The sequence below is a fragment of the Hyperoodon ampullatus genome (assembly GCF_949752795.1).
Source record: "Hyperoodon ampullatus genome assembly, chromosome: 1".
Classification (NCBI taxonomy): Eukaryota; Metazoa; Chordata; class Mammalia; order Artiodactyla; family Ziphiidae; genus Hyperoodon; species Hyperoodon ampullatus.
Window position 1 is genome coordinate 195,522,852 of NC_136914.1, and position 26,777 is coordinate 195,549,628.

At 36.2% G+C, this 26,777-nt stretch overlaps 1 protein-coding gene across 4 annotated transcripts in view; it reads left to right on the forward strand.

The window, feature by feature from the left end:
* Nucleotides 1-26,777, forward strand: part of EXOC6 (exocyst complex component 6) — a gene marked incomplete at both ends in the record, with an annotated part of 202,380 nt that overhangs the window by 59,474 nt on the left and 116,129 nt on the right. For 3 of the 4 annotated variants that reach the window (XM_079701106.1, XM_079701107.1, XM_079701108.1), the window contains 6 exons: nucleotides 5,739-5,891; nucleotides 8,138-8,206; nucleotides 13,232-13,315; nucleotides 23,804-23,850; nucleotides 23,974-24,094; nucleotides 25,576-25,647. In XM_079701106.1, the coding sequence (XP_079557232.1) occupies nucleotides 5,739-5,891; nucleotides 8,138-8,206; nucleotides 13,232-13,315; nucleotides 23,804-23,850; nucleotides 23,974-24,094; nucleotides 25,576-25,647 (546 nt within the window). The remainder of the gene's footprint in view (nucleotides 1-5,738; nucleotides 5,892-8,137; nucleotides 8,207-13,231; nucleotides 13,316-23,803; nucleotides 23,851-23,973; nucleotides 24,095-25,575; nucleotides 25,648-26,777) is intronic. The other variant, XM_079701109.1, reaches the window with a different exon arrangement.

The following is a 26,777-nucleotide window of genomic DNA, read 5'->3' on the forward strand; positions in this document are numbered from 1 at the left end:
TAGGTGAGGGCAGAGCTAGATTTCTGTGATTTGCATTGTCTGATTACCTGGGATTAGAAAGGTCTGATTAGCAGTAGTGTATTCCTCAGAGAAAATTCACCCAAAAGAGACAGTGGATAAACTTTCTACATGCTAACAGAACAGAGTAGCTACGATCTGACCTATCACAACAGAGGGAATGTTCCACTAACATGCATTATGTAAGGAAATTAAAATCCTGGAATTAAGCCTATGTTTTTTTCAATCTCTGATAATGAAGTTCTGATAGTGAAGTATCACTAAAATGTGTAAAAAAAAATACAAGGCTTCTCAACTTATTAATCTGTATAAATGTTCATTTTTGTCAATAATTAAGTCAGTTGTGGGATAACAGCTTCTGCATTCCTAGTCTTCACAAGCTGTGGTCATTTTCTGTGGAAGATAAAATAACTTGATACCATAGTTCCTTCTGTGAGGTTAGTAGACATTTTTCTCTCCAATAATCCATTGAAGTTAAGGCAGTATATTTTATGTATGTTCCTGTATGTATCATATCTTTAAAATTTTTCTAGTGTTTTTATTTTTATTTATTATTTATTATTTCTTTTTGCAGTATGCGGGCCTCTCACTGTTGTGGCCTCTCCCGTTGCAGAGCACAGGCTCCGGACGTGCAGGCTCAGCACATGGCTCACGGGCCTAGCCGCTCTGCAGCATGTGGGATCTTCCCAGACCGGGGCACGATCCCGCGTCCCCTGCATCGGCAGGTGGACTCTCAACCACTGCGCCACCAGGGAAGCCCAAATTTTCCTAGTGTTTTTAGATTAATGTATTTGGTTTTCCTCTTAAAAAAGAATTAGTGGTAATTGTTTTGTAAAACCTTGACAGTGCTCCAAACCAAAGGTCATTAAAATAATTGAATCATTATTTCACCTGAATCACTCAATGGAAGAGGAGTATACTCATTGGTAATTGATATAAAGCTTAAATCTAGGATGCAAACAAAGTCTAAATAATGGAACTATTAGACATAGACTTTAATATTAATTAATTAATAATGATGTGGCCAGAAAGTTCGTTCGGGTTTTTCCATAAGATGTTATGGAAAAACCCGAATGAACTTTTTGACCAACCCAATGTATTCAAGGAACTATAAGACAAGATTGAGAAGTTGGAGATCATTGGAAACCATAAAGCGAATCATCTTGAGATTCTAAAACTGAAAATATATTAACAAATTAAGAACTCATCGTATAGGAGGCAGAACATATTAGACACAGCTGAAGAAAAAATTAATGAACCAGAAGATAGGTCAGAGGAAAATATCCAAATTGAAGCTCAGAAAGACAAAAGAATGGAAAGTACAGGAAAGGGCTTAGAGACATATGGGGTGAGGTGAAAAGGTTTAATGTATATGTAATTATAGTCCCAGAAGGAGAAAAGAGAGAGAATAGGGCATAAAAAATATGGACAGACCTTGAAGCCACAAAAGTGCTATGAATTCTAAGCAGAAGAAATACAAACCCATATTTAGGCATATAATAGTAAAATACTGAAAACTAACAAAGAAAAATTTTAAAACAGCCAGAGGAAAAAATGTATTATCTTCAAAAGGACAATAATAATATCAGTCAATAGCTGACTTCTCAGCAGAATCAATGGAAGCCAAAACATAGTGAAAAGTATATCTGAAGTGCTGATAAGCCTTATGTGTCAACCTAGAATTCTGTACCTAGCAAAAATCTTTTAGAAATGAAGGTGAAATGAAGGTATTTTTCAGATAAATAAAAACCTAGAGAATTTTTTTCTAGCAGACCTGCACTAAAGGAAATATTAGTGTTTTCAGACATAAAATCATCCCAGTTACCCTGCCCACAGGCTGCTGCGAAGAACATGTGCTCTGAAATGGGAGCTCCCATCTCTCCATTCTTTATTAAAGAATAAAGCTTTCCTTTCCTTCCTAAAAAAAAAAAAAAAAAATCATCCCAGTTAGAAGGCCAGAGATGCAGAAGTAAATAGAAAGGGCAACTATTTGGGATAAAACTACATATCTATTGGCTGTATGAAACAAAATCATCTTATAAGGTTTATGCATGTATAGAATTAACAGTGTGAAACAACAACCACACTTAAGTTGGGAGGGGAATTGATATGAGTTTTAAAAACCCTGTTAAATTATGCTGCTTTCAGAAGACATCTTACATATAAACATATAGAGAGGTTGAAAGCAAAAGGATGGAAGAGTTGTATCATGAAAAGATTAACCAAGAGAAAGCTGATGTATGTACATTAATATTAAAGTAGGCTTTAAGACAAAAAGCTTAAAAAAGAGTAACATTTCATAGCGATAAAAGGTTCAGTTCATCAGGAAAATAAACAATTCTAAATTTATTTCTATCTAATAACATAGTCTCAAAATATATAAAAGCAAAAATTGTCAGAATTAAAAGGAGAAATAGACATCTTGACAATCATAATAGATTTCAACACTCTTCTCAGTAACTACTAGAGCCAATAGGTATAGTAAGGATTTAGTCCTTTAAAATAATTATTAGCAACCCTGACCTAATTGACACATGTAACACTGTGTCTCTTGATTTCAGAATATACATTTTTAAAGAACTTTATCAAAATTGATTATGTTTTGGTCCATAGAGGAAATGTCAATACATTTCAAAGGATTGAAATAATACAGAACATATTCTCTGGCCACATTGGAATTATTCCTGAAACTGGTAATAAATAGATAAGTAGAAAATCCCTATATATTTGGAAATTAAGAAATAAAATTCTAAATAACCCATGGGTCAAAGAAGAAACTAATTTGAAACCAGAAAATATTTTGAATTGAATTATAATGAAAATGTGATATATGAAAAACTTGTAGGATATGATAAAAGTCAAGTTTAAGGGAAATTTGTAGGCTTAAATTTATAAATTAGGAAAGAAAGGCAGAAGTCAATGATCCTAAGTATCCATTTCAAGAAGTTAGAGAAACAGTAGCAAATTAAACTCAATGAAAGTAGAAGTATTGATATGACACAAAAAGCATAGGCAACATAAACAAAAATAAGTGGAATTACATCTAACTCAAAAGCTTCTGCATAGCAAAGGAAACAGAGTGAAAAGACAACCTACGGAATGGAAGAAAAAAATTGCAAACTGTATATCTGATTAGGGGTTAGTCTCCAAAATATATAAGGAAATCATACAACTTACTAGCAAAAAACAAAACAAAGCAAAACTAATCACCTGATTAAAAAATGAGCTAGGGATTTGAAAAGACATTTCTCCAAAGGAGACATAAAAATGGCCAACAGATATATGAAAAGATGCTAAACTTTATTAACCATTAGGGAAATGCAAATCAAAATCACAATGGGATGTCACCTTACACCTCTCAAGATGGCTATTATCAAAAAAAACAGGACTTCCCTGGTGGCGCAGTGGTTGAGAGTCCGCCTGCCGATGCAGGGGACACGGGTTCGTGCCCCAGTCCGGGAAGATCCCACATGCCGCGGAGTGGCTGAGCCCGTGAGCCATGGCCGCTGGGCCTGTGTGTCCGGAGCCTGTGCTCCACAGCAGGAGAGGCCACAACAGTGAGAGGCCCACATACCGCAAAAAAAAAAGAAAAAAAGATAGCAAGTGTTGGTAAGGATGTGGAGAAATTGGAACTCTTGTAAAATGTTGGCGGGAATATATAATGGTGTAGCTGCTATGGAAAACAGCATGGAGGTTCCTCAGAAAGTTAACAATGGGGACTTCCCTGGTGGCGCAGTGGTTAAGTATCTGCCTGCCAATGAAGGGGACATGGGTTTGAGCCCTGGTCCGGGAAGATCCCACATGCCACAAAGCAACTAAGCCCGTGTGCCACAACTACTAAGCCTGCGCTCTAGAGCTCACAAACCACAACTACTGAGCCTGCATGCCACAACTACTGAAGCCCACGTGCCTAGAGCCTGTGCTTCGCGACAAGAGAGGCCACCACAATGAGAAGCCCGAGCACCACATCCAAGAGCACTGATCGCCACAACTAGAGAAAGTCTGTGCACAGCAATGAAGACCGAACACAGCCCCCCAAAATTAAAAATAAAGCAACTAATTAAAAAAAAAAGTTAACAATGGAGCTATCATATGTTCTACTATGGGTATTTATCTAAAAATCCTGAAATCAGGGTCTTGACGAACATTAGCACTCCCATGCTCTTTGCAGCATTATTCACAATACCTAAGATGTGGAAACAATGTGAACGTCCATTGCCAAATGAATGGATTAAGAAAATGTGGTATGTACCTATAATGGAATACTATCCAGCCTTTAAAAAGGAAATTATCAGCTATCTAAGTTAGTCAAATTCATAGAATCAAAGAGTGGGATGGTGGTTGCCACGGGGAAATGAGGAGTTACTAATCAACAGACATAAAGTTTCAGTATAGATGAACAAGCTCTAGGGAATTCTTTGGCAGTCCAGTGGTTAGTGATACCTACCAGGGTTCTTGGTCTCCCCTAATCAGTAGAAATTGACTAGAGGCCAGACAAGAAATTAAGCCAAGGCTTTATTGGGGCCCCTGCTGCAGCAGGGGGGGAGCGAGAACAGACAACAGGTTCCCTTGCTTGCTTACTCCCTGAGGAGGGGTGAGCTTGTTCCTTATATGGGGTGAGGGTAGGGGTGTGTCCATGGGTCAGGCTGGAGGGGTGGCTTAGGTGTTTTGCCCACCCTTTAAGTGGCCTAATGTGTAGAGGGCATGCTCAGTACCCTGCTTTTGCTCTGGGCTCTTAAAAAGTGGCAGTGGGGATTTTTGGTCCCTTTGTATCTTTTGTCCACAGTTTGCCCCAACTGTGCATGCATGCAGTTATTTTTAGTCCCTATAGTTTCTTTGTATTTTGTTGCTGGAGGAGAGGTTCGTCCAGGTGCAAGTATTGCAGCACTGAAGCAAAGGGTCCCAGGTCCTAGGCCTGTCTCAGTTAGAACTCCGAGCTTTCACTGCTGTGGGCCCGGTTCTGTCCCTGGTTGGGGAACTAAGATCACACAAGCCGCACAGTGCGGCCAAAAAAGAAAAAAAGTGATGAACAAACTCTAGAGGTCTTCTATAAATATCAGTATTATACCTATCAACAATAATGTATTAAATTATTGATATACATATTAATAATGTAATATGTATGTACACTTTAAAATTTAAGAGGGTAGATCTCATGTTAAAGTTGCTTACCACAATAAAATAAAATTGAAAAAAAGAAACTGGAAGGAGATAATCAAGAGTAGAAATCAATATAATAGAAAACAAAATACAAAAGGGAGGATCAACAAAGACAAAAGTTGGTTCTTAGTCTTTTCAGATAAAATTGATAACCCCTGCAAGACTGTTGAAAAAAGGAGGGTGCAAATCATGAACAAAAATGGGACATCATTCCAGATCCTACACCTACAGACATTAAAAAGATGAGAAGGGCTTCCCGGGTGGCGCAGTGGTTGAGAGTCCGCCTGCCGAGGCTAGGGGACACGGGTTCGTGCCCCGGTCCGGGAGGATCCCACATGCCGCGGAGCGGCTGGGCCCGTGAACCATGGCTGCTGAGCCTGCGCGTCCGGAGCCTGTGCTTTGCAACGGGAGAGGCCACAACAGTGAGAGGCCCACGTACTGCAAAAAAAATAATAATAATAATAAAGAAATAAAAAATGAGAAAATATGAATAACTTCTTGAACCAATTTTGACTACAATAATTTTTCAAATAAACTTAATTTTTCTTTTTCCCAAATAGGCACAGCAGCAGAAACTCTTCAGTGTTATTCTGCAGAAGCAAAATAATGTAAAATTTGGGAAGACTATGTATATAAATGATAGAATTCCAGAAGAAAGGAATGAAATTGTATTGAAACCTGTATTTGAGGAAGAGGATGAGAATGAAGAGGAGGTGATGGGAATTTGTTTCTTTCTCTTTCTTTCTTTGTATCTTTTTTTGTTTCTATCTTTGTTTCTTCCTTCCTTCCTTTCTTTTCTTCCTTTTTTCCTTTCTTTCCTTTCTCCCTCCCTCATCTATTATTGGATGTTTTTTTTCTCTTGAGTTGTAATGTTGTCTGTGTGACACTCACTCAGTCTTGCCATGTGGGAACTGAATTTATGTAGATCAGTTTGTAATGAGCTATTAGGGCAAAGGAGTCATCTGAAATGTTAGACTGAATAATTGACAGATAAACAAGATATATTGTAGATTATATTTGTAAGCTGCAGTTAGTTGAACCTAGGTTTTCTGCCATAATTAGCAGTAAAAGTGTAAATTTAATGATATTTTTGTAGTGATCACTCATAATTTAATTACCTGTGGCAGACATTTAATTGCATGATGGCTTAACCTTGCCATTTAGACATTCTGGATAGCCTACCTTTTTATCCTTCGGCTGGTGCTGAGATACTACAAAATAATTTTAATATGATTAAAGTTAAGTTTTCAGTTTCTTAAAAAAGTTTTACTAAGTCTAGAAACCTTGAAATTGTCCTAAATATTTGCTTTCTTTTATCCTCTTCATTCAAATTCATTCCTAGTCCTAGTGCTGCTTTTGTTCCCTCCTCGAAGTCTTCTGTTGAGCCTACTTTTTATCTTTTCTGTTGAATTCCTTTTGAATTTAGTTAATACCATAAGAAGTCTAGTATTCCCAATTGTTTATAAGTTTCGCCTTGTCAGTGAGAGTTTAAATTCTTTTTCTAAGGACACTGTTGGGGTGTAGTAAGAACTTTTAATTGATTGATTAAAAAGGAGCCATATAAATATGTGTCCATGGCTTCTCTGTGTCTGGGGGAACCACTGAGTGTTCAGTATGTACATTTGCATTATATACCTGAGGATGAGTGAATCTGTATGTATTTGTGAGTGTGTGTGTGTGTATATATGTGTGTGTACGTATATGTATGTTAATATGTATGTATGTATATACATTTATGTTTGCATATATAGTAGATGTCTGATACACAGATAAACAGCCTTAAATAGTTTAATGTCTTTCTAATGTGGAATTAATGTGACCTGATTAGTCCCTTGAAATGAAATAAATGTTTTTGAAATCTACTTTTTTGCTCTTTCTCAATCAATATTCAGAGAATCTCTGTAAGTCTTTTCTCCCTTGAGATTCAGAATGGTAAAAATGGACCATCTAGTCTTCGTGTCTCAGTTTTCCCTAGTCTGTTTTGTATATCTTTAATTGCTGGGAACATTGCTGTCAGGCCCAACACCCAAATCCATACTCTAATTATTACTACACTTTGTTTCTATCATTTTCCCAAATAAGTAACTCTATAATAAAAATAATTTAAGTTCACTCAGAGAATTCATGAGAATAGAAATGTGTTCCTTTAAAAAGAGTTTATTTCTCAAGTTTGGGGAACTTTATATTACTGTTTCTTTAATTGTAAGGTTTACTTTAAAAAATATTATTAACATCTCAGAATCAGGAAACATCTTAAAATTGATGATACTACAGTTTCAAGTGGTAGTGGTTTTTTTTCTTGTTAGTGTTCCATAAAATAGTAATAATGATTTCTTCAATTTGATGAAATAATTATAAGTCATGCATAAGAGAAGGAATTTCATCTATAGGTAAATCATACATTTGTGCACCATCTTTACCAGAAGCAATAATGATGTATCTAGTTATCCATAGCAATTTTCTGGTAATCTATCAAGCATGTTAAAGATATACAGTCTCGGGCTTCCCTGGTGGCGCAGTGGTTGAGAGCCCGCCTGCCGATGCAGGGGACACGGGTTCGTGCCCCGGTCTGGGAAGATCCCACATGCCGCAGAGCGGCTGGGCCTGTGAGCCATGGCTGCTGAGCCTGCGCGTCCGGAGCCTGTGCTCCGCAACGGGAGAGGCCACAGCAGTGAGAGGCCCGCGTACCACACACACACACAAAAAAAGATATACAGTCTCTCCCCTTTATTACCTTATAATCTAAAATAGTCAACAATGATGATAAATATATGCAGAATGAATTACTAAACAAATGCCAAAACAAAATAAAAAAGGCATTGTGTTTATAGTGTGTGCTTTTTATAGTTGATAAATGTTATAACACAAAGTCCATGAATCTCCTTTTCTAATTTTATATTATTCAACAGTAGACTAGTAGTTTGACCTATAATTTTTAAAAAATGGTTTTATTTTTCAGGTCTTAACTGTTCAGGATCTTGTTGATTTTTCCCCTGTTTACCGATGTTTGCACATTTATTCTGTTCTGGTAAGTATCTTTTGTATATGTGCATGGGTATATATATACATATATATCTCTGTGTGTATATACATATGTGTGTATACACACTTGTGTGTGTATATTTGTATTATTAAAAAGACAGGTATGCATTTTAGGCCTGCTTTTTCTAAAGGCTGACTACCAGCTCATTGAGCTCTAAACCTTCATGCAGTATTTATTTGTGAAATATCCACTGTGTGTAAGGCATTTACTTTTTTCTTTAACTTAATCATGGTGCACTTTCAAGTATACTTTTCATGTATGTTAAAAGAACCTTACATTTCTCCCTTCTTGCCTTTGTACTGTTGTATCACAGTTACTTTTAAATATGTTACTTCTACATTTGTTTACCCCACACTATATTGTTACTAGTTTTGGTTAAACAATTATCTTTTTTAAAAGCATAATTGCACTATTCTGATATAATTCATATACCCAAAATGTTACCCTTTTAAAGTATACAGTTCAGTGGTTTTAGTATAATTCACAAGGATGTGCAGCCATTACAACTAATTCCAGAACATTTTATTACTACAAAAAGAAACCTCTTACCTGTTAGCAGTCACTCCTTATTCTCCCCTCCCCCCAGTCCCTGACAACCATTAATTTACTTTCTGTCTCTATGGATTTGCCTATTCTGGGTATTTCATATAAATGGAATCATATTATATGTGGCCTTTTGTGTCCAACTTCCTTCATGTAGGTAGAAGTTTAAGTTATTGATTGAGATCTGTCTTCTTTTTTATTTATTAAAATTTTTATTTTATTTTATTTTTGGCAGTGTTGGATCTTTGTTGCTGCGCACGGGTTTTCTCTAGTTGTGACAAGTGGGGGCTACTCTTTGTTGTGGTGTGTAGGCTTCTCATTGCGGTGGCTTCTCTTGTTGTGGAGCACAGGCTCTAGGCGTGTGGGCTTTGGTATTTGTGGCACGCAGGCTCAGTAGTTGCAGCACACGGGCTTAGTTGCTCCGTGGCATGTGGGATCTTCCTGGACCAGGGCTCGAACCTGTGTCCCTTGCATTGGCAGGCAGATTCTTAATCACTGAGCCATCAGGGAAGCCCTGGCAGATATATTCTTAACCACTGAGCCACCAGGCAAGTCCCTTTCTTCTTTTTTAATACAGACATTTAAAGCTATAAATTTCCTTCTAACTACTGCTTTAGCTGCATTCCATGAGTTTTGGTGTGTTGTATTTTTGTTTCCATTTATCTCAAAGTATTTTCTAATTTCCTGTGATTTCTTCTTTAACCCATTAGTTATTTAGAAGTGTGTTTAATCTCCATGTTTGTGAATTTCTGTTCACAAACAAAAGTTCTTGTGTTATTGATTCCTAATTTAATCCCACTGTAGTCACAGATCATACTTTGTATGATTCCAGTCCTTTTAAATTTACTGAGGCTTGTTTTATGGCATAACATATGCTTTATCCTGGAGAATGTTTCATGTAAACTTGAGAATAATGTGTATCTGGCTGTTGTTGGGTGGTGTTTTCTATAGCCATCAGTTAGGTTTAGTTGATTATAGTGTTCAAATCTTCTTTATCTTTGTTGATCTTTTGCTTGTTTCATCTATTATTAAAAGTGGGATTATTGAAGCCTCCAGCTATAACTGTCAAATTGTCTATTTTTCCTTAGTTCTGCCAGTTTTTGCTTCATATATTTTTGAGGCTTTGTTGTTATGTGTGTATATGTTTATAATTGTTATGTCTCCGTGGTAAGACCTTTTTTCATTATAAAATGTCCTTCTTTGTAATATTTTTTGTCTTAAATTCTATTTTGGCTGATTATAGTATAGGCACTCAGGCTCTTTTGGTTACTCTTGGCATGGTATTTTTTTTATTATGTTATTTTTGACCTTTTTGTGTCTTTGAGTCTAAAATGTGTCTCTTGTAGGATAGCATATAGATGGATCTGTGTTTTTTTTTTCAGTTCAGTCTGCTGATCTCTTCCTGTTGATTGGATTGTTTAGTTCATTTATATTTAATGTAATTACTGATAAGGTAGGATTTACATCTGCTGGTTGTTTTAATATGTCTGATGTCTTTTTTTGTTCCTCTCTTTCTCCATTATTGCCTTCTTTTGCATTAAATAGATATTGTCTCATGTACCATTTTAATTCCCTTGTCATTTATTTATACGCACGCACACACACACACACACATTTATATATTTAGTATTTTCTTAGTGTTTGCCCTGGGAATTACAAATAACATCTTTATCTTAAAACAGTATAATTAGTTCTCATTAATCCCTCTCCTTTATGTTATTGTTCTCATACTAATTATATATTTACACATTAGCCATTGACACAGTTTTATAATTTTATAATTCTTTATGCAGTTGTTTTTTTAAATTAGAAGAAAAGAGTTACAAACAAAAATGCACATACACTGTCTTTATATTTTCCTCTGTATTTACTTTTACTGGTACTTTTAATTTCTTCATGTGAATTAGAGTTACTGTCTAGTGTCCTTGCGTTTCTGACTGAAGTACTCCTGTTAGTGTTTCTTTTAGGGAAGGTTCTGGTAGTGTCAAATTCTCTCAATTTTGTTTATCTGGGAGTGTCTTAATTTCTCTTTTGCTTTTTTTTTTTTTTTTGGCCACACTGTGCAGTTTGTGGGATCTTAGTTCCTCAACCAGGGATTGAACCTGGGCCCTCGGCACTGAAAACACAGAGTCCTAACCACTAGACCACCAGGGAATTCCCTCTCCTTTGCTTTTTAAGAGTAGTTTTGTTGGATATAGAATTCTTGGTTTTTCTTTCAGCACTTTGAATATGTCATCCCACTGCCTTCTTAAGCCATTTACTTTTAAGGAGTTTTGAGGTTTGGATTATTTATGTAATTGAAAAAAGAATGGTAATCATGTTAATTAGAGCAAATAGAACTATCTTTATTTGTTAACATTTTTCTTTTAGTCCTCTATTAAAAGACAGGACTAGTTCTGCACTTCCTAGCTGAGATGCAAGTGATCTAACAGCACAATATCAATGTAAACTTGCTGTTTTACAGATAAGTAAGTGACGTTTCAAGTGTGTTGAACTTTATTGAATAGACCTTTAAAAAGAATTTCTCTTTTTAAAGCTATAATAAATCATAGTGTAGTATCAAAACTAATACTTTTAGTCTAGTCTCTGATAAAATAGTTCTTTCAATGTGTGTGAGTATAAACTACCTTAACTTCATAGATTCTTTTCAATATGAGGTAGTAGTATATACACTTAACTGCATTCATACCTGAGGCAAACAGAGGTTAGGTTCCATCACGATTACACTGCTATCTGTAGTAACATTGAAAACTAGGCTTCCTTTTGTCTAATCACATGAAGTTTTATTCTTTCACAACTCCTTTCGAATTGGATGTTCTCCTATAATTTTTTTTTTTTTTTTTTTTTGTGGTATGCGGACCTCTCACTGTTGTGGCCTCTCCTGTTGCGGAGCACAGGCTCCGGACGCGCAGGCTTAGCGGCCATGGCTCACGGGCCCAGCCGCTCCGCGGCATGTGGGATCTTCCCAGGTCAGGGCACGAACCCGTGTCTCCTGCATCGGCAGGCGGACTCTCAACCACTGCGCCACCAGGGAAGCCCTCCTATAAGTTTTTGAGTTTGGTGTAGAAGAATGATTTTTTGCTTTGATAGTGCTCAATTTTTCTGTCTTATATGGCACCGTGCTACAGTGAGTTCCAGTAGGCACTTCTGTTACTTTGTATTATTCCTGTTCTATATGTGTGTGATCTGCAAGAGACCATGAGTGTTGTTTGTTGTTCTTTCCCCAGTGCCTTCCGTTTTACCTGATATTTCGTAAAGATTTGCTGCATTTAGTAATTGACTTGACTCTTTCACACAACACTCAGTTTTTAATACAGACACTTTATATATCTTTATCTGGGAGTTTATGTCAACAGGCACTAAGTCCTCTGGGAAAGACTGTATCTTTATACCTGTGTAACAGATGTGGCTGTTGGCAGGTCTCAGTTTCTTGCCGCATGGGCTGTCTGCAAGTCTGCCTGATAGTCTTCATGATGTGGCAACTGGCTTTCCCCAGAAGTGAGTGATCTGAGAGAGACCAAATGAAAACCATGATGCCTTTTATAATTTAATCTCAGAAGTGACATACTTTTACTTCTGCTGCATCCTATTGGCCACATAGACCTACCTTGGTACAATGTGGGAGGAGACTACACAAGGGATCTTTGGGGGGCGTCTTGGAGGCTACCACACTTACTTTATAAAAGAAAGACATATCCTTCACTGATACCTGGTGGTACCATTGTGCATTGTCTTGATGTGTAAAAACTTCCAAGGTGCCAAATAAAGGAGAAGTCTTCTTTAATCAAGGGACAGTATACACAAAGGGTTCCTCCCTTTCTCTTCCTGTGCAGATTAATAGTAAACCATGTTAGAAATAGTATATTTTGTCCTGTGGTCAGATTTGCTTAGTTCTCGTACAACATGTTCAGAAGTTGAGGCTTCCAACTGATTTTCTTAGTTTCCCTCACTGACAGCGATATTTTCTTTCTTCAGTCAAAAATGTACAAAGGCTAAGTGACAAGTTGGGCAACAGTCAAATTATTTGAACTTACCTTTAGTCTTCTTAATTGTCATGATACCAAACAAGGTTACTATCTATGAACCATAATGCCAAAACTTGTTCTTGGTATTCAATATGAAATACCATTCCACATTTAAATCCAGTTGTTAAAAACTGAAAAATGGGGCTTCCCTGGTGGCGCAGTGGTTGAGAGTCTGCCTGCCGATGCAGGGGACACGAGTTCGTGACCCGGTCCTGGAAGATCCCACATGCCGCGGAGCGGCTGGGCCCGTGAGACATGGCCGCTGAGCCTGCGCGTCCAGAGCCTGTGCTCCGCAACGGGAGAGGCCACAACAGTGAGAGGCCCACGTACCGCAAAAAAAAAAAAAAAAAAACTGAAAAATGACTCTTACGGGGTAAAGTTATCCGTTTAGCAGTGTGTTTGTGTATGTGTGTTTTTCATTACTCTTCTGATTTTATTTTAGGGTGATGAGGAAACATTTGAAAATTATTACCGAAAACAAAGAAAGAAACAGGCAAGACTGGTATTGCAACCCCAGTCAAATATGGTAAGTATGTGAAAATTTTGAATTGGTTACGTTGAAGTTTTTATCCTCTTTAATTTCTTCAAGGCATGCATTCAACTACAAATATTTATTGAATACCTACCATTTCCAATAATTGGTTTAGGTGTGAAGGTTACAGCAGTGAACAAAATGGCTAAGTCCCTTCTCTCATGAACTTACATTCTATTAGGGAAGATAGACTGTCAGTGAATAAATATGACAATGAATACATAAAAAGATAGATAAGTAAATATATTAAATGTCAGGGAGTGATAATTAGTTTCTGACAATCTGGTAGACTGTGTATCTTTTTTTTTTTTTTTTTTTTTTTGCAGTACACGGGCCTCTCACTGTTGTGGCCTCTCCCGTTGCGGAGCACAGGCTCCGGACGCACAGGCTTAGCAGCCATGGCTCACAGGCCCAGCCGCTCCGCAGCATGTGGGATCTTCCTGGACTGGGGCACGAACCTGTGTCCCCTGCATCGGCAGGCAGGCTCTCAACCACTGCGCCACCAGGGAAGCCCTAGACTGTGTATCTTGATTAATTGTTCTACTGAAAAAACAACTAAAGATGCTGGATAAAACATTTTTTAAAATCTTAAATTCTTTTTAAATGTACTGAGGATCAGGTAGGAAAGTATAGTCCTGACAAAGACTAAATAAGTAATCTGAAAGGGCTATGTTTGTGGGATTTTCATTAGTCATTCTCAAGAATATATGTATTTTTTTGGTTATAAAATTGTGATGTATTCACTGTAGAAAAATAAGGAAAAATTGAAATAAAATAATCCATAATGTAAAAAAAAAAAAAACTAAGTCAATATGGAACTGTTCTATATGTTGGTTATGGTGATAGGTATGTGACTAGATGTATTTGTGAAAACACATAGAAACAGCACATGAAAAAGAGTTTTGTTCATGTAACTTATACCTCAATACACCTAAATATAAGAAAAACAAAACAGGAGAACCTAAATGAGGAAAGAAATTCAGACAGGCATAATGAAGAACTGAATGTAGCTTTTATCCTAGGGGCATGTGCTGAATGGGAAAGCATAAGTTTTGAGGACATAGGGGTACAGGGGGCTAAGTGTAGAGTCACCCAAAGTGAGTGATAAGAGACTGTCTCCTTTGTAAGGCTGAGACTCCAAAGAATTATAGCCCATTATTAGTATGACCTAGAGATAAAACCATCTAGCAAAACCTCTCTGGTCCTTCTGCCAAATACACTAAAGAAAATTGCCTATCCCAAATCCTGGTGCTGAGTAAACAAAGAAAAAAAATCTCTGAGAATTCATAACAAGCAGTTCCTCAAATGTGTTTGCAATCCAAATTCATTCTACTTGGATAATCAAAAAAATCTCAAGCTGAAAATTTAAAGTGGTTCCATTTTGATATTGTCTCCAGGTGCCTAGTAGAAGCAAATGCAGTTCTTCTCCGAACCTTCATACCAAATTAAAGGATATCCATAATTGAGGTTTCAAGGAAAGTTAGCAACTCATACTCAGAATTAGTTATCAAACAAGTGAGAATCATTAGAAATATTGACAACAGAAATAAATTGTAAAAGACTTTCAATATTTGAGTTATTAGGCATAGAATATAAAATAACACTATTATATTTAAAGAAATAAAAGGCAAGCTTGCTGATATCATTAGGCAACAAGAAACTCTAAAGGAATTACCAAAAAAATGTGGAAAAAAAATCAAGTAGAATACCTAGTAATTAAAGGTATATTAGCCAGGGCTTCCCTGGTGGCGCAGTGGGTGAGAGTCTGCCTGCCGATGCAGGGGACATGGGTTCGTGCCCCGGTCTGGGAAGATCCCACATGCTGTGCAGCGGCTGGGCCTGTGAGCCATGGCCACTGAGCCTGCGCATCTGGAGCCTGTGCTCTGCAACGGGAGAGGCCACAGCAGTGAGAGACCCGCGTACTGCAAAAAAAAAAAAAAGAAAAAAAAAGAAAAGATATATTAGCCAACGTGAAAAATTTTGTGAACAGGTTCATGAATTCTCTTAGTTGATCTGAAGAAATTTCTAGACTACATCATAGAGAGACAAAAGAATAAAAATATAGGGGCTTCCCTGGTGGCGCAGTGGTTGAGAGTCCGCCTGCTGATGCAGGGGACATGGGTTTGTGCCCCGGTCCGGGAAGATCCCACATGCTGTGGAGCGGCTGGACCTGTGAGCCATGGCTGCTGAGCCTGCGTGTCCGGAGCCTGTGCTCCGCAACGGGAAAGGCCACAACAGTGAGAGGCCCGCATACCAAAAAAAAACCCCCCAAAAAACCAAAAAAAAAGAATAAAAATATAGAAGAAAGATAGAGGAGATACAGAGAGGTGTAACATATTTAGTTGCAGTTTTAGAAAGAGAGGATAGAACAAGAGGGACAGAGGAATATTTGAGGTAATACCTGAGAACTTACTAAGACAGATGGGAAACAGAAACCTACAGAGTCAAGTCCAAGGAATCCAAGTAGGTTAAATAAAAAGAAGTACACTTTTAGAGAACTTAAAATGAAAATGTAGAACACCAAAGGTAAAGAGAAAATAGAAGATCTGAAAAACATTATGAGCTAAGTGAACTAATTGACATTTATTGAATAATTCACCCAAAACAGCAGAATACACATGCTTTTCCAAGTGTACCTGGAAGTTTTACCAAGATAGATATTCTGGGTAATAAAATAAATGTCAGTAAATATTAAAAAACTTGAAATTGTACAAAGTGTGTCTTTTTACTACAAGAGAATGAAATTATCCATTTGCAAAAAAATGAATGTTGATGCTTACCTCATTCAGCATTTCAAGAAATGGAACATGGACCCAAATATAAGAGCTAAAATTGTAAAACTTTTAGAAAAAACAAAGGTTAAAATCTTTGTGACTTTGGGTTAGGCAGTATTTTCTTAGGTGAGATACATAAAGCATGAACCATAAAGAAATTGAGTGATTGAGAGTCCACCTGCCGATGCAGGGTACACGGGTTCGTGCCCCAGTCCGGGAAGATCCCACATGCTGTGGAGCGGCTAGGCCCATGAGCCATGGCCACTGAGCCCGCGCGTCCGGAGCCTGTGCTCCGCAATGGGAGAGGCCACAACAGTGAGAGGCCCGCGTACTGCAAAAAAGAAAAAAAAAAATTTGTTGTACCTTGTCATAATGGAATAGTACTCAGCAGTGGAAGAGGAACTGATACATTCAGTGACATGGATAAATCTTAACAGCATTACTCTAGGTGAAAAAATTCAGATACAACAAAGTTATGTATAATACGATTTGTGTTATATGACATTTTTGAAAAGGCACAACTATGGGATAGAATGGGATCCGTGACAATGGGCCAGGGTTGGGCAGAGTGATCCACTGTAGAGGGGCATAAAGGGAACTTTTTATGAGATGCAAATATTCTATATCTTGATTTTGGTTGTGGTGACACAAATGTCTATGTTCATCAAAACTCATTGGACTCTGTATGTAAAAAGGGTTTTAATTTTGCTTCATGTAAATTATACCTCAGTAAATTTGACTTTAAAAACAAAGATAAAGAGAAGACCTCAAAAATACCCAGAGAGAAGAGATTATTTTCAAATAAACAAGACAGTGGAATATTTTCAGTGCTGAAGGAAAATAACTTTCTACCTGGGATTCTATATTCAGCGGAACAAGGGCAAAGATAGACATTTTCAGGCAAAGAACAGGAGAGTTTGTTACCAAGACACCCTTACTAAAGAAAGGATATACTGCAGTCAAAAGGAAAGTGATGCCAAATGGAAGATATGAGATGTTAGAAGGAATGAATAGCAAGGAAAGTGTAAATATGTGGACAAATCTGTGTTGACTATAGAAAATAATATTAATAAAATATTATGGACATTAAAACAAGATAGAGTTGAAATGCACAGTAACAAAAACATAAACATTAGCGTGAGATGGAAGTTAATGAAGTGAAACTGTTCTACAGTTTTGGAATTGTCCAGAAAAGAGTAAAATTATTGATTAATTTTGGAGTTTGATTACTTAAGTATGCATAATGTAATTTCTGTAACCACTAAAAGAATAGAAACAATATATACTTAAATATAATTTTTATTTTTTCTCTACATCTGTGTCTCAATTTCTGCCCTGCAAACCCGTTCATCTGTACCGTTTTTCTAGGTTCCACATATATGTGTTAATATGTGATATTTGTTTTTCTGACTTACTTCACTCTGTATGACAGTCTCTAGATCCATCCATGTCTCTATGAATGACCCAATTTCATTCCCTTTAATGGCTGAGTAATATTCCATTGTATATATGTACCACATCTTCTTTATCCATTTGTCTGTCAATGGGCATTTAGGTTGCTTCCATGAACTGGCTACTGTAAGTAGTGCAGCAATGAACATTGGGGTGCATATGTCTTTTTCAATTATGGTTTTCTCTGGGTATATGCCCAGGAGTGGGATTGCTGGATCATATGGTAATTCTATTTTTAGCTTTTTAAGGAACCTCCATACTATTCTCCATAGTGGCTGTATCAATTTACATTCCCACCAACAGTGCAAGAGGGTTCCCTTTTCTCCACACCCTCTCCAGCATTTGTTGTTTGTAGATTTTCTGATGATGCTCATTCTAACTGGTGTGAGGTGATACCTCATTGTAGTTTTGATTTGCATTTCTCTAATAATTAGTGATGTTGAGCAGCTTTTCATGTGCTTCTTGGCCATCTGTGTGTCTTCTTTGGAGAAATGTCTATTTAGGTCTTCTGCCCATTTTTGGATTGGGTTGTTTGTTTTTTTAATATTGAGCTGCATGAGCTGCTTATTTATTTTGGAGATTAATCCTTTGTCCGTTGATTCGTTTGCAAATATTCTCTCCCATTCTGAGGGTTATCTTTTCATCTTGTTTATGGTTTCCTTTGCTGTGCAAAAGCTTTTAAGTTTCATTAGGTCCCATTTGTTTATTTTTGTTTTTAGTTCCATTACTCTAGGAGGTGGATCAAAAGAGATCTTGCTGTGATTTATGTCAAAGATTGTTCTTCCTATGTTTTCCTCTAAGAGTTTTACAGTGTCCGGACTTACATTTAGGTCTCTAATCTATTTTGAGTTTATTTTTCTGTATGGTGTTAGGAAGTGTTCTAATTTCATTCTTTTACATGTAGCTGTCCAGTTTTCCCAGCACCACTTATTGAAGAGACTGTCTTTTCTCCATTGTATATCCTTGCCTCCTTTGTCATAGATTAGTTGACCATAGGTGCGTGGGTTTATCTCTGGGCTTTCTATCTTGTTCCATTGATCTATATTTCTGTTTTTGTGCCAGTACCATATTGTCTTGATTATTGTAGCTTTGTAGTATAGTCTGAAGTCAGGGAGTCTGATTCCTCCAGCTCCGTTTTTTTCCCTCAACACTGCTTTGGCTGTTTGGGGTCTTTTGTGTCTCCATACAAATTTTAAGATTTTTTTGTTCTAGTTCCCTAAAAACTGCCATTGGTAATTTGATAGGGATTGCATTGAATATGTAGATTGCTTTGGGTAGTATAGTCATTTTCACAATATTGGTTCTTCCAATCCAAGAATGTGGTATATCTCTTCATCTGTTGGTATCATCTTTAATTTCTTTCATCAGTGTCTTATAGTTTTCTGCATACAGGTCTTTTGTCTCCCCAGGTAGTTTTATTCCTAGGTATTTTATTCTTTTTGTTGCAATGGTAAATGGGAGTGTTATCTTAATTTCTCTTTCAGATTTTTCTTCATTAGTGTATAGGAATGCAAGAGATTTCTGTGCATTGATTTTGTATCCTTCAACTTTACCAAATTCATTGATTAGCTCTAGTAGTTTTCTGGGGGCATCTTTAGGATTCTCTATGTATAGTATCATGTCATCTGCAAACAGTGACAGTTTTACTTCTTCTTTTCCAATTTGTATTCCTCTTATTTCTTTTTCTTCTCTGATTGCCGTGGCTAGGACTTCCAAAACTATGTTGAATAATAGTGGTGAGAATGGACATCCTTGTCTCATTCCTGATCTTAGAGGAAATGTTTTCAGCTTTTCACCATTGAGAGTGATGTTTGCTGTGGGTTTGTCATATATGGCCTTTATTATGTTGAGGTAGGTTCCCTCTATGCCCACTGTCTGGAGAGTTTTTATTATAAATAGGTGTTAAAGTTTGTCAAAAGCTTTTTCTGCATATATTGAGATGACCATATGGTTTTTATTCTTCAATTTGTTAATATGGTGTATCACATTGATTGATTTGCATATATTGAAGAATCCTTGCATCCCTGGGATAAATCCCACTTGGTCATGGTATATGATCCTTTTAATGTGCTGTTGGATTCTGTTTGCTAGTATTTTGTTGAGGATTTTTGCATCTATATTCATCAGTGATATTGGTCTTTAATTTAATTTTTTTGTAGTATCTTTGTCTGGTTTTGGTATCAGGGTGATGGTGGCCTCATAGAATGAGTTTGGGAGTGTTCCTTCCTCTGCAATTTTTGGAAGAGTTTGAGAAGGATGGGTGTTAGCTCTTCTCTAAATGTTTGATAGAATTCACCTGTGAAGCCATCTGGTCCTGGACTTTTGTTTGTTGGAAGATTTTTTATTTATTTATTTATTTTATTTTATTATTATTTTTTTCTGTACGTGGGCCTCTCACTGTTGTGGCCTTTCCCGTTGCGGAGCACAGGCTCCAGACGCGCAGGCTCAGCAGCCACGGCTCACGGGCCCAGCCGCTCCGCGGCATGTGGGATCTTCCCGGATCGGGGCACAAACCCGTGTCCCCTGCATCGGCAGGCGGACTCTCAACCACTGCGCCACCAGGGAAGCCCTGTTGGAAGATTTTTAATCACAGTTTCAATTTCATTATGTGTGATTGGTCTGTTCATATTTTCTATTTCTTCCTGGTTTAGTCTTGGAAGGTTATACCTTTCTAACAATTTGTCCATTTCTTCCAGGTTGTCCATTTTATTAGCGTAGAGTTGCCTGTAGTAGTCTCTTAGGATGCTTTGTATTTCTGCGGTGTCTGTTATAACTTCTCCTTTTTCATTTCTAATTTTATTGATTTGAGTCCTCTCCCTCTTTTTCTTGATGAGTCTGGCTGATGGTTTATCAATTTGGTTTATCTTCTCAAAGAACCAGCTTTTAGTTTTATTGATCTTTGCTATTGTTTTCTTTGTTTCTATTTCATTTATTTCTGCTCTGATCTTTATGATTTCTTTCCTTCTGCTAACTTTGGGTTTTGTTTGTTCTTCTTTCTCTAGTTCCTTTAGGTGTAAGGTTAGATTGTTTATTTGAGATTTTTCTTGTTTCTTGAGGTAGGCTTGTATAGCCATAAACTTCCCTCTTAGAACTGCTTTTGCTGCATCCCATAGGTTTTGGATCATCGTGTTTTCATTGTCATTTGTCTTTAGGTATTTTTTGATTTCCTCTTTGATTTCTTCAGTGATCTCTTGGTTATTTAGTAACATATTGTTTAGCCTCCATGTTTTTGTGTTTTTTACATTTTTTTCCCCTGTAATTGATTTCTAATCTCATAGCGTTGTGGTCAGAAAAGATGCTTGATATGATTTCAATTTTCTTAAATTTACTGAGGCTTGATTTGTGACCCAAGATGTGATCTATCCTGGAGAATGTTCTGTGCATACTTGAGAAGAAAGTGTAATCTGCTGTTTTTGGATGGAATGTCCTATAAATATCAATTAAATCTATCTGGTCTGTTGTGTCATTTAAAGCTTCTGTTTCCTTATTTATTTTCATTTTGGATGATCTGTCCATTGGTGTAAGTGAGGTGTTAAAGTCCCCCACTATTATTGTGTTACTGTCAATTTCCTCTTTTATAGCTGTTAGCAGTTGCCTTATGTATTGAGGTGCTCCTATGTTGGGTGCATATATATTTATAATTGTTATATCTTCTTCTTGGATTGATCCCTTGATCATTAAGTAGCGTCCTTCCTTGTCTCTTGTAACATTCTTTATTTTAAAGTCTATTTTGTCTGATATGAGTATTACTACTCCAGCTTTCTTTTGATTTCCATTTGCATGGAATATCTTTTTCCATCCCTTCACTTTCAGTGTGTATGTGTCCCTAGGTCTGAAGTAGGTCTCTTGTAGATAGCATACGTATGGGTCTTGTTTTTGTATCCATTCAGCAAGCCTGTGTCTTTTGGTTGGAGCATTTAATCCATTCATGTTTAAGGTAATTATTGATATGTATGTTCCTAGTACCATTTTCTTAATTGTTTTGGGTTTGTTTTTGTAGGTCCTTTTCTTCTCTTGTGTTTCCCACTTAGAGAAGTTCCTTTAGCATTTGTTGTAGAGCTGGTTTGGTGGTGCTGAATTCTCTTAGCTTTTGCTTGTCTGTAAAGCTTTTGATTTCTCCATCGAATCTGAACGAGATCCTTGCCAGGTGGAGTAATCTTGGTTGTAGGTTCTTCCCTTTCATCTCTTTAAGTATATCATGCCACTCCCTTCTGGCTTCTAGAGTTTCTGCTAGAAATCAGCTGTTAACCGTATGGGAGTTCCCTTGTATGTTATTTGTTGTTTTTCCCTTGCTGCTTTCAATAATTTTTCTTTGTCTTTAATTTTTGCCAGTTTGATTATTAAGTGTCTCGGCATGTTTCTCATTGGGTTTATCCTGTATGGGACTGTCTGCGCTTCCTGGACTTGGGTGGCTATTTCCTTTCCCATGTTAGGGAAGTTTTCGACTATAATCTCTTCAAATAGTTTCTCGGGTCCTTTCTCTCTCTCTTCTCCTTCTGGGACCCCTATAATGTGGATGTAGTTGTGTTTAATGTTGTCCCAGAGGTCTCTTAGGCTGTCTTCATTTCTTTTCATTCTTTTTTCTTTATTCTGTTCTGTGGCAGCAAATTCCACCATTCTGTGTCTTCCAGGTCACTCATCCGTTCTTCTGCCTCAGTTATTCTGCTATTGATTCCTTCTAGTGTATTTTTCATTTCAGTTACTGTATTGTTCATCTCTGTTTGTTTGTTCTTTAATTCTTCTGTGTCTTTGTTAAACATTTCTTGCATCTTCTCGATCTTTGCCTCCATTCTTTTTCCGAGGTCCTGGATCATCTTCACTATCATTATTCTGAATTCTTTTTCTGGAAGGTTGCCTATCTCCACTTCATTTAGTTGTTTTTTTGGGGTTTTATCTTGTTCCTTCATCTGGTACATTAGCCCTCTGCCTTTTCATCTTGTCTGTCTTTCTGTGAATGTGGTTTTTGTTCCACAGGCTGCAGGATTGTAGTTCTTCTTGCTTCTGCTGTCTTCTTGCTTCTGTCATTCTTGCTTCTGTTCTTCTTGCTTCTCTACTTAAATATACTTTTAAAAAGCTAGAATGATAAAAGAAATTTATGTCTTAGAGGTGATAAAAATGGTAATTTAAATCTATAAGTACTTGATAACATTGACTCAAAATATTTAAAGCAAAATTGCCACAACTTAAAAGATAAATAAAAACATCCATAAGCATAGTGGATGCTTCAGTATCTTATCAGCCAGTAGACAGAATATTAGTAAGAATACAGAATATGCTTAATAGGCTTATCTAATAAACTGTGTAGAATTCTGTTTGGGAATTCCCTGAGGGTCCAGTGGTTATCACTCAGCACTTTCACTGCGATGGGCCTGGGTTCAGTCCCTGGTCAGGGAACTAAGATCCCAAAAGCCACACAGTGCAGCCAAAAAAAAACCAAAACAAAACGAATTCTGTTTCAACACCTGTAGAAACATTTTTTTAAGTACACATGGAACATAAAATGTGACTACATACTGTGTTATAAAGCAAGTATCAAGAAATATCAAACATTTGTGTCATAGAGACTATATTCTATGATCATAGTATTTTTAATTCAAAAAGTAATAACAGTCCCCTCCCTGAAAAAATCCAGATGTTTGAAATTTTTGATCACTTTTATGAAATATATAAAATATAATATTTGAACTTAATTGTTATATTTCATGTAATAAACTTTTATGAAATTCAAATGATCAAATATTTTCCTGTATACCTTTTGTTAAAATTATAAACAATAGGAAATCGTAGACCATTTTAAAGGAATTTGACTTGTATTATGAATCAGATGAAAAGTCATTGGAGGATTTTTAGCAAATGATATAATTATTTGATTACTGTTTGAAAACTATCATTCTGGCAGCTATCTGGAGAATAGACTGTACGGATCAAGCCTGAAAGCTTGGAAGACTAGGTAGGAGAATGATGTAATTGTCCAAGTGAGAGATGTTGGTAGCTTGAAGTAGCCTGCTGAGAAGGAGGTTCTGAAATCATATTGACTTTTTAATTTGCTTATTGTTTATTTCCTTTCGAATGCAAGTTCCATGAGGGGCAAGGACTTTTTGTTATTTACCAGTGTATCCCTGGTGCCTTAAAAGTGTATGCAGCATGTAGTAGACTCTCAATAAATATTTGTTAATAAATGTTGCACTGATGTGGAACTAACTTTTATGTTACTGATATTTATTGTTTTAAATTGATTTTTATTTTTCATTTAAAGCATGAAACAGTTGATGGCTATAGAAGATATTTCACTCAAATTGTAGGGTATGTATCTAATATGGCAATAAGTATTATTTTGATATTGTGTTATGTGTCAGAACTAATGATCTCCTATTTAGGTTTTAATTTTTTTTTAACTCATGTTATTTTGGTAATTACTATTCTTAGGTTCTTTGTGGTGGAAGATCACATTTTACATGTGACCCAAGGATTAGTAACCAGGGCATACACTGATGAACTTTGGAACATGGCCCTCTCAAAGATAATTGCTGTCCTTAGAGCTCATTCAGTAAGTCAGACAATTTATGTTACTAAATTTTTAATTCAGTTACTTCAAGAGCTTCTGAAATGCATAATGTCAGAAGAAAACTATACCTCCATTAGTTCTGCTTTTTTTTTTTTGGTAATTGCTCAGATTTGGAAGTAGTAATGACAGGCCTTTGTTTGTCTGGTAATATTGCAACTGAGTGGGGCTTCTGAAGACACTTTTAGTCCAGCATTGTAGAAGATGAAGCATTAAGCTGGTCTCATTAGTCTCAACTGACCTCTTCATTAGATCACTGAAAAGCACCATGAAGAAAGGGTTTTTAATTATCAGTCCAGATTCTTTGTTTCTAAAATAAACTCCACCATTAAAACTCAGTAGAACTTGTTCGTCGATGTTTATAATTTGTTTGCAGTAATACAGTTATAAATTTCTTTAAAATATGCAGTTCTCAGAATTTGAACTCATTTAGAATAATGACCCTTTAAGTAGTGAGAATTATTTTTATGAATGAAGGTAAAATGATAAAATATTTTTATAATATGCCTTTTGTGGAAATAAAAATATGTGTTATAAAGACTATTGAAATTAATAATTTCTTAGTGTGGACTTTTTTTTAAGACAATTTTGGGAGTTTACCTTCAGTGAAATATCCCCAAACTTAAAATTTTATAATCTATTATTTAAAATTTTATTATTGAGAATAGAGATTGAAAGTATTTTGCAGGAAGATTATTAGTTTAAGTGATATTTAGATTATAAATACATTATATTTTTATTTATCAGGGACATAGATTCTGGATACAGTATTTGTCCAATGAACTACAACTTTTTCTAACATATTATAATAAAGAACAATACATTTTATCATGGTTTATATTCAGGCCAGCTAGGAATATGTAATATGATAGTGTGCTTCCTATTAATTCCATGGCATCACGTATGAAATCATAATATATTAAATGCAACATATCATATTTAAAATCTTATTACATGCTATTAAGGGGACAAGAATGAATTTCACTATCCCTTTGAAATTAATTATTTTTCTTTGGTGCATTACTAAGAAAATACTTAAATTGTCATTTCGTATATTAGAGAAATATATTGATTGTATCTCTTTTATAATTGAAAAGTAGAAATATATGGTCTATATATAAACCATTTTTTCAATTTGAAATAACTAGTTCCTTAAAATCTAAAGACTTTTAGAAATATAAGCATCATTGCTTTGACCATAGTTTAGTGTGTACAAATTTCAGAAAAATTTCTTTTCATATAATACAGATACTTTAGTTATGTCATGTTATGATCTTTCCCTAAGAATTTTTTCATGAATAGAGGAAGCCAGCTGTGGATCTAATAACCAAGACTTCAAATTTATTGTAAATCAGGCAAATTAAGGGCGAAATTTTAAAGTTTTATTTCTTAGTTTTTAACCGAATGACTCTGGTGTGTGTTTGTTTGTTTGTGTTTCCACCCTGACTTACCCTTCATTCTCGCAGTCTTATTGCACTGATCCTGATCTTGTTCTGGAACTGAAGAATCTCATTGTAATATTTGCAGATACTTTGCAGGTGGGTGATAATCTAATATTCAATTAATGGCTATTTGAGCACTTAAAACTATTCAAAACATAGTCCACACTCATTTATTTTATTGTGGCTTAATGGTGGTAAATTAGTAGTAATCAAATGTTTACTTATGTGTTGATATTCTCCTATTACTCAGGACTTTTCATACCACCTCCTTCCTGATTATGAAGCTTGGACAGAGCTCAGGGAATATTACCATCTTTTAAAATATTGGTCATTCTGTTAGAGTAGATGCAATATTTTTGCAGTTAAAAAAAAAATACACAGTGTAGTGGAAAGAACCCTGAACTAGAAATTAGAAGATTAAAGTTCTGCCTGAGGATAATGAACATGAGCTGTGGAATCACAAAGACCCGGAGTTTATATTCAACCTTTGCTATTGACTAATTGTATGTCTACAACTTTTCTAAACTTTAGATCCTCATTTGTGAAAATGAGTTTGTTAATTACTAGTTTTCAGAATTGTTTTGAGTTTTAAATGTGATACTGTATATGAAAACACATACTAGTTTGAAAGCTGTGTGTACTTATTTTCTTCCTAATTTCAGGTGTACTGTGACTGTAAGCAAATCACTTTACTTTGCGTTTTGGGTTTTGTCTTTCTTTTTTTTTTTTTTTTTTTTTTTTTTTTTTTTTTTTGTGGTATGCGGGCCTCTCACTGTTGTGGCCTCTCCCGTTGCGGAGCACAGGCTCCGGATGCGCAGGCTCAGCAGCCATGGCTCACGGGCCCAGCCGCTCCGCGGCATATGGGATCCTCCCAGACCGGGGCACGAACCCGTATCCCCTGCATCGGCAGGCGGACTCTCAACCACTGCGCCACCAGGGAGGCCCTTGTCTTTCTTTTTAAAATAAGGTTAAAACTGAATTATCTTAAAACTCAATGCCTTTGTGGTTTTCAGTATCAAAGTTTTAAACTTGTCCTTCTTCCTTGATCACAGATAATAAAGAATTGATTGCATTTGTTTTTCATGCTTAAATTTATGGGATTTTTATGGTTGGAATAACTTTTTTGTGAAATATAGACCAGCATTTTCCAAAGTGTGATAATAGATGTTACTTAAAGAGTTCTGTGGTCAAAAATGTTTAGAAAATGCTGAGTGAAGTAAAACAGA